Here is a 15,338-nt window from a genome sequence, read left to right on the forward strand (position 1 = left end):
CAATATTTCACAAGGGAGCCAAGAATACTCAATGGAGAAAAGACAGTCTTTCCAATAAATACTGCTGGTAAAATTGAATATTCACATGCAAAAGAATGAAAGTAGATGCCTATCTTACACCACACACAAAACTTAACTTGAAATGGATTAAAGACTTGACTGTAAGACTAGAAATGATAAAACTCCTAGAAAATAATACAGGCAGTAAGCTCTATGATATCAGTCTTTGCAATGATTTTTTGGATATGACAAAGCACAAACAAAATAAAAAATAAACAAGTGGGACTACATCAAAAAAAAAGCTTCTGCACAGCAAATGAAACCATTAACAAAAATGAAAGGATAACCTACAAAATGGGAAAAAAAATATTTGTAAACCATATATCTGATAAGAGGTTAGTATCTAAAATATATAAACAACTTGCAACTCAACAGCAAAAAATAAATAAGTAAATAATAATAATCTAATTAAAAACGGGCAAAGGACCTGAATAGACATTTCTCCAATGAAGAAACATATGAAAGGCCAACAGGTACATGAAAAGCTGTCACCATCACTAACCATCAGGGAAATACAAACCAAAACCACAATGAGATACCACTTCACACCAATCAGAACGTCTTAACATCAAAAGGACAAGAGATAATAAATGCTGACAAGGATGTGGAGAAAAGGGTACCCCTGTGTACTGTTGGTGAGATTATAGATTGGTACAGCCACTATGGTGAACAGTATGGAGGTTCCTCAAACAATTAAAAAACACAACTACAACATGATACAGCAATTCCACTTCTGGGAATATATCTGAAGTAAATGAAAACACTATGTCAAGGAGCTATCTGCACCTCCATGTTCATAGCAGCATTCGTTTACATGGAAACAACCTAAGTGTCCATCAAGGGATGAATGGATAAAGAAGTTGTGATACATACACACACACACACACACACACACACACACACACACAGATGTTATTCAGCCATAAAGAAGGTGGAAATCCTGGGACAACACAGACAGATCTTAAGGGCATTATGCTAAGTGAAATAAGTCAGTCAGAGAAAGACAAATACCATATGATCTCATTTATATGTGAAACCTAAAAAAAAGAAAAAAACCAAACTCGTACAAAAAGAGATCAGATTTGTGGCTACCAGAGGCAGGGAGTGAGGTGGAGGGGAAATTGGAAGATGTGGTCAAAAGGTATAAACTTCCAGTTATAAGATAAATAAGTACTAGGGAAGTAATGTACAACATGATGACTATAGTTTACACTGTTATACGGTATACATCAAAGTTGTTAAGGGAATAAATCCTGAATTCTCATTACAAGGGAAAAAAATTTTTCTCTTTTTTTTTTTTGTATCTACATGAGATGATGGATGTTAACTAAACTTGTGGTAATCATTTCACAGTGTATCTAAGTCAATTCATTATGCTGTACATCTTAAACTTATATAGTGCTGTATGTCAATTTTATCTCAATAAAACTGGGAAAAAATGTTAAAATCCCCTTTATAAGCCAGCATCTCAGGGCGCATAGCATTCTCCCTCAAACTCAGGCTTTCACAACTAATGCAGAGGCAATGTAAAGAACTAGATTGCTGAGGAGGGGCTGTGTCATGGCTGTGGCTGGGTAGTCCTGCTCTGGGTGACCCTGAGGCTTCTGCTTTGTTTCTGCAGCCTTGTCTCCCCAGAATAAAATGGGAGCATCATTTGTCTGATGACAGATTCCCTAGGCTTTTGCAATATTAGGCACTACAGTTCAACAAAAAGGACTGAAGACTATCTAACAAATCTAATTATTCCTTTACAACATTAACTCCCAAAACACACTAAAAATGCAGTAAAATATATAGAAAATGAGCTCCATGGTATCTCTTATGTATACCTAAAACAATTTTAATATTTATTATTTGGCTGCGTCAGGTCTTAGTTGCAGCACATGGGATCATTTCTGTGGTATGCAGGATCTTTTGTTGTGGCACATGGGCTCTTCTTTGCAGTGCCTGGGCTCAGCAGTTGCGGTGCACAGGCTCTCTAGTTGTGGCATGTGAGCTCCAGAGCATTCAGTGCGGTGTACAGGCTCTCTAGCTGTGGCGTATAGGCTCCAGAGCGTGTGGGCTCAGCAGTTTCAGCACACAGGCTTAATTGCCCCCCAGCATGTGGATTCTTAGTTCCCCAACCAGGGATCGTGTCCCCTGCATTTGAAGGTGGATTCTTAACCACTGGACCACCAAGGAAGTCTCCTTAATAAAAGTTTTAAAGTATGTTATGCAGACCAATCAGCAAGACTGTACTTGTTACTACCTGTTCTTCACCTGCTGGGGTAACCTTGAGCCCAAGCCCTGGACAGGCCTCACCGCTTGGACATGGACACTTCCATTTTCTCCAACATCATCCCACATCTTTTAACTCTGAATTACCAGCTCCCTTATTTAAAAGGAGGAATCAATTTTCCCTCACAGAAGAAATTATTTTATTCCATTTGAAAAAAAGTATACAGATATTCATTCTTTGCCTGGCAAAAGTCATTTTCTCATGAGAGTCTGAGTCCTGCCTGGTGAATTTAATGGTGACAAATGGTTAGAGAAACCTGTGGCCCTCAGGGGCACAGTGCACACAAACGTTTGGCTGGAAAAGCATTTACATGATCAAAACATTTCCTGTAGCAAAGGCTGATAAGTTCATTTTATCCTGAAGACCATTTGCTTTTGAAGAAAACATTTAATTTTGAAGATAATTTAAATTTGCTAATTGAACCCAGGGCAACATAGTTTTTCACATAACTGAGAGGAGAATGAAACTGGAAGCCCATCTCGGGTACTTCTTCACCACATTCCCCTCCTCTTACATGATGAGCTCTTTTAAATTGATCTCTAGGCTGAATGTGTCAAATGCCTTAAACCTGCCTAAAACCCAAGAGCAGCATGTTTTTCTCCCTGGAGACAGACCTCCCTAAGGCTGAGCCACCAGCCACCCTGGCCAATTTCCACTCCTTCAAAGGACCGAGGCAGGCTCCTGCCCTCACCCCATTCACCCTTGCTCCACCAGCAAGGTCTCAGAGGTCAACCCATGCCCTCCACGAGCCTCTGAACTTAGCACCACTGCTGCCTTGTCATAGAAGGAGACGGGCAAACCCCCAGGCCCCTCTTTTTATGGTCTTCCACAGCAAGGGTCACCTCTAGGCCCTCCATTAAGTGTTCAATATTTTAACATTATGAGCTACACTGTATTCACTCAAGGAAAAGTGACTGAGCCCCGTTCCTGTTCTGTGGCTCTAGAAGTCCTAAGGATGGAGTCAAGGAAGCAGCAGATAGCAAGCCCATTCTCCCTGTACCACTCTTCCAGACACATACAGGGGCCAGCAAAAGCTGGATTGATGACTGTTCAGCCTTAGAAGTGTCACATGTTGGGACCTCAGTGAGAGGCACTCATCCTTCTCCCTATACCTACTCCACTCCAGACACTGACCAGAAAGAGCTCCTTCCAAGAATGCTGACTTGGGGGCTCCAGTTAGCAATCACTGTGGAAATGCTCCTCAGGTGAAACAGGGCCATGGCCTCCAAATGTCCTGGCCAGGAAGTGCTTAAAACATGCCTGCGTGTCAGATTAAGGAGCTCTAAAATTACGAGGAACAGAACTGCTATTTATTCAGTATTATAGCAATTTAGATTTAGGGCTTTTTAAATTCTAGATATGACATTGCCTCAAAAAGGCTGTCTGAGGGGGCAAATGTGAAGCAGGGCTTATTACAGTGTCATGTGTCACACTCTGAAACAGGGTGACATCCCATCGCTACTGCACAACACCTTTGTTGGGGGGGACACAAAACTTCATGTCAGAGCCAGTCACTCCTCCACAGCAGGCAGGGGACAAAGCAAACATCCAGACAACCAAAGCTGATACCAGGGGCTCCCATACTGCAGGTCCATCTGCCAAGGCCATTCATCTCCCTCCAAGCATGTCCAGCTTGGGGACCTACACAGTGCTATTGTGAAGACACTCATGGCCAGTCCACTAAACGCCTTCAAGGAACAGCATCTGTCATGTGTAAATGTCTCTCCTGCCGCTCCTCTTTAGATGTAGGAGGTTGAGGACGCTGGTGTTTTGGCTCCCGCAGCCTTGGATCAGGCGAGTCTATTCCCCATGATGACTGTGATTGACATGATGGTGGCTTCTGAAACGCGTCCATATGTCACAGAAAAAAAAATGCAGCACGCTAAGATATGGCCAATGTCGGCTGATGCACATTAGGAGCCCAAGTGCTAAAGCTGCCCTGATTCCTTAGAAACAACAAGAGCTAGTTCTTCCCGTGGGTGGTCTGACTGAACTGGCTGTCTGAAGAGGGGATGGTTGGCAATGGAATCGCTAATTTGGGGGATTGCCCTAGAACTGCACTCACTGCCATCGAGCCATTAGGGACAGCAGTTGTATTCAAGATACTAGGGATCTCACTAGTAGTTTGTATTTTAAAATAGACCAAATAAAACACTGGTAAAACAATTCCAATCAGAAGCATGATAAAAACAGCATTCCACCTCTGAATTCCACAGTCTGCACCGTTTGTAGGTATCTTCGGAGGAGTCGGAAGCAATGGCTGACTGGAGGTCTCTATGCAGCAACTTTCACTCAAAAAGATTTCTGACTGCACTGCATGCTCAATATTCTGGTCAATGCCCTTAAAGAAATCCGTCAGTGGGTTAGACGAGGCACCGGCACTGACAGCTGCTCTGTCTGGGTCTGGCTGCTCCTCGAAGGTCACTCTGGTCTCTGTAGATGAGCTCAGGAGGGGTCTGAGTTCTTTGTGGGTCTCTGTTAGGATCCCGTGGTTTTTCACTGGAATCTTAACAGATTTCAAAGCATATAAGTCTTGTTCTCTGATGAAGTTGTTGACTTTCTTGATATCTGCAACCTAGGGAAGCCATGAAGACAAACATCACGAAATGATGTAAAGCTCCTTAAAACTAATATCCAAAAAGTGGTGCTTAACCTTTCTGTGTGACGGTCCAAGCCCACACAGCTTAAGAATCTGATGAACACTGGAAAACTGTACCTACACACAAAATTTAGTTTAGGCTGAATAACTTCGTTTTTTTGGCTTTAACTCAGCCTTAATGTATAGCTTAATCATAAGATTTTTTTATAGACTTACAAGTTTGAACAACTCAAGATTAGTTTTGGAAAAGACTTTGTTTAAAGTGTGCCTTCAACAAAATGCTTTTAGGTGAAACACATCATGGTAAAAGAAGGCTGTACCCTTTCTACAATCAACTTTTGAGAAAACAGTGCCCCCATCTGGGTGACTCTCTCCTGCATCAGAACTTAATTTAGTAGCTGTAGTAGACATTAGCATTCAGCAAACACAAAGCCTCAGCCAGCTCTACAAACACTAGAACCTAGTTCACCTGTAACAACATTTTAAAAGGTGTGCCCTCATGATTATACGACGTTTTCTTTCCCAGAAGCACTGTATGGCCTATAAACTTATTTTTAAAATAAAAGCGACCTAGAGTTAATTCACTTCAAGGATTTCACAACACTTCTTTTCACTAGAAACATGCAGAGAATATGCATCAACTTGGAAACTATAGACTGAAATCTTCTATTCCAATATTAGGACTTGAGGAGAAAGGAACACGACTGTGAGTTTTAAAAAGTAACAAAGTTTACGACAAATTCCTCTCATAATCAAACCTTAATTTTTTTAAAAGTAGGGGGAAATATAAGTCAAAGATAGATCCTCCCTCAAGTTGTTTGAAAACTTACCAAAAGCATCAGAGATGGACTCTAAGGTTCTAACTCCTAAGTCCACTTAAACTAGAGTGTAAATACAGCCAACAGACTTTATTCAAATCAATCATCTTCATTATTTTCATTACTTAGCAAGTGCTTTTATCATTTAATTGAATTGGGGTGGTGGACATTTTTAATTTATTATATCCTGAAACTTAAGGTGCCTTGAGATATTTTTGTTTTTGATCCTAATAAACTAACATTAAATTTATTTACTTCAAATAGGAAAACTAATCACTTCTTAGATACATTATATAGTCCTTTGGGATTTATTAAACATCACTGTTCCAAGAAGCCCACTGCATCTATTCAGGTCTTTGTAGGACAGGATTCAGTTTTCAACCCTTGCTCTATAAACCATATAGTATGTCTACAGAAGCTGATTATAAGAGTCAAATATAAATCTCAGTACAGTTTACAGGCACTATGTGTCCCTGGAGACCAGTTTATTTCCCTGGGAAACAACACCTCCACACAACATGTTGAGTCATTTGATCCTTGTTAGGTAAATGACAGACCCTTCAAGGATGAAAAGATTTTTTTAAATAAGTAGCTTATATAGCCTTAGAGAAAGCCATAGTAGCAGCACAGTGCTAGCAAACTGAAATAGTTTCTATCTAGGAGAAAATGCAGCAATTCAATAAATACCTTCCTACTTACTTTGCCATTGTTAATCACGCTGAATGCTAAAAATATAATTAAAGAGAGAAACAGGGTTATATAGATACACAGCATACAAAGGATAGATCATGCAGTTCTAAAAGAGAGAAGGCAAAACTTTACCAATCAAATAAGCTAAAACCAGCAAGAAAGGTTTAGAAAAAGAAAAGTAGCAAAAAAATAAAACAAGCATACCAAAGAAATCTTGGATAAACTCTGCGTGGCATCTCTGGCCCCATTATGTCTTAAATAAAATGTGCTCAAAAGAAAAAGCTTTCAGAATTTCATTTTGGAGGGACAAGGAAGAGGTGCAGAGAGGGAACTGCCCTGTCACCTGAAGTTCCTGACTAATTCCCTCTCTCTCTGAGGAAGGGAAGGTACTTCCACCTGCCTTCCATCTCTAGTTAGACAGAGGTATCCTTTACTCTAGAGCAGGCTTCTTCCAACCACCTCTGGGGTCAGAAAGGGTCCCCACCCTTCAGTGAGCTCCTCTGTTCCTCTAAACACAGGGGCTGAAGGGCAGGTGGCGCCTTCACCTGTGGGGTTTCTTACTTTGCAGCCATACTGAAGAGCGAGCTTGTTGAGGCTGTCCTCCTGGGCCAGCTCCCGCTGCAGCAGCACCACATCCCCTGCTCCTGGCTGGTGAGGGTGGTGGGCACCCTTCTTCTGGCACTCCTTGCCCCGGGGCCGCAGAGCTACTTGGTGGGACTCTTCCTCAGAGGAGTCCCCGGAGTCCCCAACACCATTCTCAAACATGTAAATGTGGCTGGTCGGAGTCCTACAGACCATGGCTGGGCCTTGGAAGGTCTTGGCTAACACTTCCTTCTGCCTCATTTTCTTAACTGAAAACCAAACCCCAGGGTTAATTCCACACAAGGCATATTCATTCCTCTGTGGCTACACTGAAGATAAGTGTCTTCTTGTTGTTAGAGATGACTCCTTTCCCTAATATAAATACTCAACACATACCATCGGCACAAAAAATGTCAAAACGTGTTTACGCTGGCTGAGATGAAGGGAGAGAGACAGGCAAATAAATACACTCTTTTTTTTCTAATTGCATACTTTTTACGCAGAAAACAAAAGAGTCCTCTTTCTTCTCCCCTTATTCCTCATCCATAGCTATGTCTCCCCAAAACCCACATATGCAGATAAACAACTTCTCTTTTCGGTCCCAGAGTAGTAAAGAAGCAGCTGGGATCACTGCTATGAGAGGTAAAGACTGTTCCCAACTTCCTTCCTTGCACAGACCCTTTGTACAAAAAAATTCTTGCTCAACACTTCAAGCATTCCAAAGTACCTTCACTTAAGGTCAAGACTAAGGTCACTTACTTAGAAGAACTACGAGACTAAATAATCTTGATTTTGAAACGACTTGAATTATATAACATGTGAGGCAAGCTGGGGGAAGATTTCTGTCAAACTAAGAAATTCGTCCGGTTTCTCACAGGTCCCTTGGCCTTCAGAACCTCCCCGTGTCTGGTTATTTTCACTTCCCGACCAGTGCGGAAGCCACAATACAAGCCTTTCCCCTCTCCAAGTTGCTCGAATGAACTTCCAGAAATGAAATCTCCAACCCGGGAACGAAAGCTTCAAAAAGGGTTGGCTCCGGGTTTCTTCGGAGCCAGGAAGAGATGCGGCCCCCTCGGGACAGCGTGGCCACGGAGCGACCCCCCCCCCCCCCGCCCCACCTCGCCCCAGCCCCCTCCCCGCACTCCGGGGGCTCCGCCGGCCCGGATGAGGGAGGGAGGAGGCGGCTCTCCGGGTGCCCGAGGGTCACCTGCGACGGCCCGAGCTCGGGCGGACCTTCCCGTCGGAGCTCAGCGCCTGCCAGGAGCCCCGGCGGCTCCCAGGCCTGTTTCCCTCGGAGCCCCTTCCGCGAAAGGGAGCTGACTATAAAAACCGAGAGCGGCCCGCCTCTATGCTTAAACGGGTGGGGCCCCAACAGTCCACAAAGGCACGACCTCCGACCTCTGACCTCCACCCCAGAAATCTCGGGGCAGTCCTCGACGGTCTGGGACGCTGCACCTCCAGCTGCAGGACGGTGACCTCAGAGACCCAGGAGTGGCGGCTCGCCACCCAGCCGACGAGCTGGGCGACGCCGCAGCACCGCAACAGGCCCACGCAATGCCCCCTCCCACAGGCCGGGTACCTCAGCGTCCGGGATCCGCCGAGACCGAGCGCAGGCGCCGCTGCTGCGCCTGCCGATTGGCTGCGGAAATCAGCAGGTTCCCGGGGGCGGGGACGGCGAGGCAGCCAATGAAATCAGCGGTGGGCAGGGACTGGGACGAGCCGGGCAGTGCTGAGAGGTCAGCACAGGACCTGCGGGGAGCGAGGCCCCGGGGGCGGAGCCGGGGCCGGGACCCTGGGTCTGGGGCGGGGCCTCAGCTCCTGGACTGACGCTCGCCCCACCCGCCTGCCTGCAGCTGCTGCACCGGCTACTTCTGGCTCCAGTTTGTGCTTCTGCTCTCCCTCCTAGCTTTCCGCTGAGCCTCGGCTTTTTCACCCCGCCCTATGTCCATGGTCTGTAACGAGAGCTCAGATACCCAGTAGAGTGGGTGTCACCAGCTGAGGCCTCCGGCGGAGAAGGAGCCCCTCTGGCTCGGTCTAGGAGGGTGAGGGGTCTCCGCATGCTGAGCCTTCTCTGGCCGGAACACAGGAGGAGTTTGCTTCGCCGCGCCCCGCCCAAGAGGATAAAAAAGAAAAGTCCACCAATGTAAAACACTGAACCACACAAACACGGACCAAGGAAACATAATTTATCAAGTGTCAGATGGCAGAGGACTCCTTAAGCTTAAACGTGCTGGATGAACTCTTTCACACACTAAAGCGCAAAAGTTTAAAACTGCAAAAGATTAAAATCCTTAATTGAGAGAGACCTCATTGAATTAATAAGAAACACACTAAGATTCCAGTAGATAAATAGATGAAGAGCATTGAGTACACAATTCTGCAGAAGCAGAACACAAATGGCTATCAGGGAAGAGAAATTAACCCTCACTAGCAATCAAATTAAACCACAAAGCAAAAGGATTAAAACAGTAAGATCTCAGAAACCCCTTCTATGGCTTTCCATCCCACTTAAAATAAAAGTCAAGTTCTTTATCTTGGCAGACAAAGTCCAGGGTGGTGTGAGGGCTCCAGCACAGTCTACCTGTTCCTTTCAGCTACGCCCCACTTTTCTCTGGCCTTTAAACACCCAGATCTCCCACCTCTGGCCCTTCACAGGAATGTCCTTCTCTCAGCTGCTGGCATGGCTAGACCTTCTGACCCTCAGGCCTCAGATAAGTCACCTTCTCAGCAGGTGTCCACCCTATATACATGTGTGCTCCCTCCGTGTTCTGGCAGATCAATTTGTTTCTTCATTGCACTTCCCGCTTAATTTACTTGTTTTATTGCCAGAATCCTCCTGCCCCTAATTATCATCTCTGTTTTGCTCACCACTCCCAGTGCCCAACTCTGCTTGCACTTAGTAGGTGCTCATTAAATAGTGGTTCAATAGGAGAGACATTAAGTGACCTCAGTAAAGTACACAGGAAGGAAGTAACAGCACCAAAATCCAGTTCCTTCTGTGTTTGATTCCAAAGGCCCGGCTGTCTGGTCCAGAGCACCTAGCCATGGCCTGGTAGATTTGGCAAGCCTAGGAGTCAGAATTTAAAAGTGTGATTAATGGGAGAGGAATCAGAACAGAACCTGCAAATCTGAATTAATATAGTCGCGCTCTGATCAGTTATAGTTGCTTCTTTCATTCAGCTGTCCAATAAAAAACAAATCCAGATTCAGGAGGGACTTTTTTCAAAAGGATTACTGCCAGAGGAGAAAGGGACTGTTGCAGTGGGGGAGGAGGACTATTGCAATAGAGAGAAGGTCTATAATGCCTGCAAGCATCTAAGAGTTAGGCAGAAAGGGTTGCTCTTTTATAAAGAGGAATAAACAAGACTAGAAAGAACCAGGTGTGGGGAAGTGGGATGAAAGGGTGGCAGGACTGGATAGTAAATCCAGCCTATTCTCAGGTGGGACTGTATGCTGGCTCAGGCTGAGGCTGGGCCAAAGTTCATTCAGGGGCCTGGACGATGGAGAGAGGCTTAATGCAAGTTTGGTTAACAAGAATTTGTTTCCAATTGACCAATGGGGACAAGAGGCTCAGCTCATCATTTATGAGGCAAAGAAAAGAAATTTGTTTCTGACCTTGTCTTAGGTAAACAAGGGGGGCATCTGTGAGTCTTTAAGTCATATGGGGAAGGAAGGATGGTTCTTTGCAATAAGCCATTTTCCAGAACACTAAAACTTCGGGAGGTTGGTCTTAACCTTCATTGCTTTCCAGGAGCACATGGCTTGGGTAAAGTTCAACATTGTCCAGCTTATATCAATGAATCTCTGTCCGCGTGTCGAGCACTGGGGCATAGTAGGAAGTAAAGCTGGCAAGTCCTAATGGGGCTTACATTTCTAGAGGGAAGATGGGCAAAAACAAAGATATATACAGAAAAGAGCACTACAGATTTCGCTAGAGCTTCGATGGTTGTGTCTGTTAACAAAAATTATCCAAACTTCATAAGGGCAAAAGGATGGCTGTGTATCCTCTCAGTGCTAACCAAGTCCCAGCTTGGTTAGCAGACCTGTGCAAGAATTATCTGATTCTCTAAAGCAGAGGTTCCTGAAGTGTGGTCTAGGGACTCTGGGAATTCCTGAGACTTTTTCAGGAGGTCTGTGAGGTCAAAACTATTTTCATAGTAATGCCAGCATTATTTGTATTTTCCACTTCATTCTCTCTTGATAACCAGTAATTGAGCTAAAGTATATTGAGTCCTTCCTGAGTACCAGGTAACACAACAACAGTATATGTAGGTATTATTATAATCCCCAATTTCCAGATGGAAAAACTGAGTATGAGAGAATTGCAAGTTGCGTATCCAGCGTCCATTCTAACCTTTTACTTAGGAACAAAGCCCTAACATTATATGGGGAAACAATGTGCCAAGCTGAGACTATATTTCCCTTCCTTGCAATGGGGTGTACACATGTGAATAAGTGCCAGACAATGAACTGTAAGAGGAAAATGTTGGATGGGACTTCTTAAAATGCTTTTTAAAGGAAGACATCTGCAAAAGCTCTGTAAAATATTTTTACCCTTGCTCCTGCTGCCTGGAATGTGATGGCTAGAGCACCTACAGTCATCTTGGATCATCTTGGCAACATTGGAGGTGGAATCCATGTGCTAAGCACGCCAAAGCAGAAAGATGGAAGGCGTGTGAGGGAGAAATAAATACCTCGGTTGCTTAAGAGGTTGTGAAGATCTCTGTTAGTAGCAGTTGAAGTATTTCCTAATTTATATACTTAGGCACAGAGGTTAAGTTACTTGTCTAAGATATCATAGCTAGGAAGTACAAGAGGCAAGATATAACCCCAGACAGTGACTACAAAGCCCACGGTCTTATGAAAGCTTCTGAGCAGGGCTCAGTTTTGCTTTATCTGCTGCCCCAGCCCAGCCAAAGAGACCTGCTAACCTGGTTAACAGTTTCCTCTGAAACATACCCTAGTTTGGTTTCTCCCCTAGTTTTTGCCCCAGGCCCTTGGCTAGACTGGCTGAGATGCAGTTCTTCAGGGCTGAGTGAAGCCAGATAGGAGGTGTTGGGAAAACATGGCTCATCTACTGAAGTGTGCCAGAGTCACATCCGCCAGAGACAGTCCCACTTCTTCAGCCCTGAGAAAGCTATGACCGACCAAACATCCACAAGCAAACCTGCCTGCTCAGATGTCCCTCATACTCCGGCCAAACCTAGGCCATCATGTCCCTGTGTCAGCCTGCTACGGACTGAATTGTGTCTCTCCCCTAAATTCATGTGTTGAAGCCTTAACCCCCAATGTGACTGTACTTGAAAATTGGGCCTATAAGGAAATAATTCTGGTTAAATGAGATCCTGAGGGTAGGGCTCTGATCCAATATGATTAGTGTCCTTATAAGATGAGACCCCCAGAGAGATCACTCTCACTCTCTCGCTCTCCCTGCTCACACTCAGAGGAAAGACCATGTGAGGATCCAGCAAGAAGGTGGCCATTAGTGAGCCAGGAAGAGAGCCTGCACCAGAATCTGAACCCTAATGGACCTTGATCTGGGACTTCCAGACTCCAGAACTGTGAGAAACAAATTTCTGTTGTGTAAGCCACCCAACTGTATTTTGTTACGGCAGCCTGAGCTGACTATGATACTGACCTTGTCCCCAGGACGCCCCAGCGAGGGCAGGAGAGATGGATGGGAGCAGATGCTATGTGGCTGTTTTCCTGGATGTTTCAAAACACCAGTGAGTACAGAGCAGAGAATTGTATTTGCAAAGCCATTAGAATTTCTTACATCACAACTTCTCATTTTTTAGAGAGGAATTTAAGATCTATAGACACAGGGGACTTGCCTGAGGGTGCGTAGCTGGTTAGCAGTAGTTTTGAGGCACTATGGAAAATGAATGGAGTCCTACGCCAGCTCTGCATTTACCAGCTGCAACGTTGATCTTCCTGTAAGCTTTCTGGACCTTTGTCCCCTCTTCTACTGTGTTGTCCCCTATACCCAGGATGGCCATGCATTCCCTCTGCCTGGAACAATTCCAGGTTATGCCTATTGTCTCAACACAATTATAATTAACACCCCTTCCCTTCTCATAGTGTCTGGACACACCCTCTACCCCTGTGGCAGTTTTCAAAGCACATACTCTCCACCCACCACCTGGCAGACATTGCTAGTTCATCACTGAAGCCCAGACAGCTGTTAGGCCTCTGCATGGAATATACAGGACAGCCATGACCAATCAAGCAATATTGTCAGAGGAGGTGAAGTTGGTTTGCCATGCCTACTCTGTGGAATCTTGTAGTCTTGATCTGGTTTCTTAGGTTGTGGTTTCTCTAGTGACACAGGAAAATCCATTGGTCATTGTGGCTCAGTCTCCTATCCACAAAATGGAAAAATCAGAACCTCCTGACTTCTTCCACGTGTTGTAAAGTCATTGTTAGAAAAGAAGCCCTTGGAAGAAACGTGGCAATGAGTGTTAAAGCTCACAGCTCCAAAGATGTCACCAACTATAGGAATTCATGGGAAAGTGTAGAAAAAAGGTTTAAGAAATAGATTGCATTTGGTACAGCAAAAAAGTCATTAAAAAGTTAAAAGGCATATGACAAATCAGGTAAAAAATTTGTTGTCTTTGATATGTTAATATCTTTAATATATAAAAGGCCTTCAGACCTTAATAAGAAAAAACAAACACTCCGTGGAATAATGATGTAAACAATTCACTAAAGAAATACACATAGAAAAAGGGTGTTAACTTTACAGATAGTCAAATCAGTGGAAACTCAGATAGCTGCAAGAAGCTGAAAAACTCAAACCTAAAAGGATTGTATGGTTGCACAGGTTGGGATAGGGTACTCTCAGGCCCTGCTTGTGGGAGTGTCCACTGGGACATTTGTAGCAATAGCTTTTAAAATGTGCATATTCCCTGATTCTGCCTCCCACGTTTAGGAATTTACCAAGGAAATAATTAGGACATGTAAAAAGATTTGGTATAAGAGTATTCTTAGTGGTGAGAAATGAGGGGGGGAACCCAAAAATGTCCAATAGAAGGGGATTAGGTTGAACTCATTTAGGTCGTTTATGAAATGGAATAAAATATGTACACTCATTTAAAATACTCTTGTAGAAGATTAGTTATAGACATGGAAGGATGTTTATGAATAAAAAGCACTGTTTTAAAAATCTCTAGAAAACAAAGTAAGGGGCAAATACCCAAGCATCACCCTACATCCATCCGAGGTTGTAAAACAGAATGTTCCTAGTAGTTCTTCCTAGGTGACTTTAATTGCCTTATTTGTGTGCATTTGCATTTTTAAACTTGTCTCTGCTCCACACATTTATCTTGTTATGAGGAGGTGATGGACCTGCCAAGCAGCAGCTGAAGCAACAGGTGCTCAAGTTAGTCATCCAACTTTGAATCTAGAGCCATACCTTAGGACCTGTAGGAAAATTCTGTGACCTCCACAAGCCTCAGTTTTCTTGTTTATAAAATGGGATCTGAAAAAGAATATATATATATATATATATATATAACTTGCTGTACACCTGAAACTAACACAACATTGTAAATCAATTATACTCCAAAACAAAATAAAATTTAAAAAAAAGGATCTGTGACAGACCCTGCTGTTCTCCAGATGACTGGCATACAGTGAGCATTCCGGGAATGTGGCTATCATTGTTACCAAGGGGGAAACCATAAAGGCGTAAAAGTCATTTTTCATTAAAAAGTACATTCCCACCCTAACTTAGGTAGCTGGAGGTGGTTTGTGAGGCTCAGAACTGCTCTGATCTGGAGACAGGTTTCTCAGGTGAGTTTTTGTGTTTTCTTAAATAAATTTATTTATTTATTTTTGGCCGTGTTGGGTCTTCATTGCTGCTCACGGGCTTTTCTCTAGTTGTGGCGAGTGGGGGCTACTTTTCGTTGCGGTGGCTTCTCTTGTTGCGGAGCATGGGCTCTAGGCACACGGGCTTCAGTAGTTATGGCTTGTGGGCTCTAGAGCGCAGGCTTAGTAGTTGTGGCACATGGGCTTAGTTGCTCCGCGGCATGTGGGATCTTCCCTGACCAAGGCTCGAACCCGTGTCCCCTGCATTGGCCGGCAGATTCTTAACCACTGTACCACCAGGGAAGCCCCCAGGTGAGTTTTAAGTCTGTTTGTCAGCAGCTTTATTTGTGTCAGATTTCATATCCCCGTGGGCCAGGGTGTGGGGAAGTGCCTGCAAACTGCAAACAGGGCTCTGACGAACCAGGCAGGCTGTCATAGGCAGTGTCAGCGGGGACACCGCCCTCAGACCCAGTGAGCGCCTGCCTGAGAAGCCCAGTGCCTG

At 44.3% G+C, this 15,338-nt stretch overlaps 1 protein-coding gene across 1 annotated transcript; it reads right to left on the bottom strand.

The window, feature by feature from the left end:
- Window positions 1-490: 490 nt before the first annotated feature.
- On the bottom strand, window positions 491-8,624 carry LYSMD4 (LysM domain containing 4). Its single transcript, XM_029239061.1, has 3 exons — window positions 8,607-8,624; window positions 7,007-7,296; window positions 491-4,913 (listed from the first exon to the last, which is right to left on the bottom strand). Exons 2-3 carry the CDS (start codon window positions 7,286-7,288, stop codon window positions 4,302-4,304), a joined length of 894 nt encoding a protein of 297 aa, XP_029094894.1. The 5' UTR covers window positions 7,289-7,296; window positions 8,607-8,624; the 3' UTR covers window positions 491-4,301.
- Between the last annotated feature and the right edge of the window lie 6,714 nt (window positions 8,625-15,338).

Source organism: Monodon monoceros, unplaced genomic scaffold (genome assembly GCF_005190385.1).
Source record: "Monodon monoceros isolate NGI ecotype Baffin Bay Population unplaced genomic scaffold, NGI_Narwhal_1 Super_Scaffold_21, whole genome shotgun sequence".
Lineage (NCBI taxonomy): Eukaryota > Metazoa > Chordata > Mammalia > Artiodactyla > Monodontidae > Monodon > Monodon monoceros.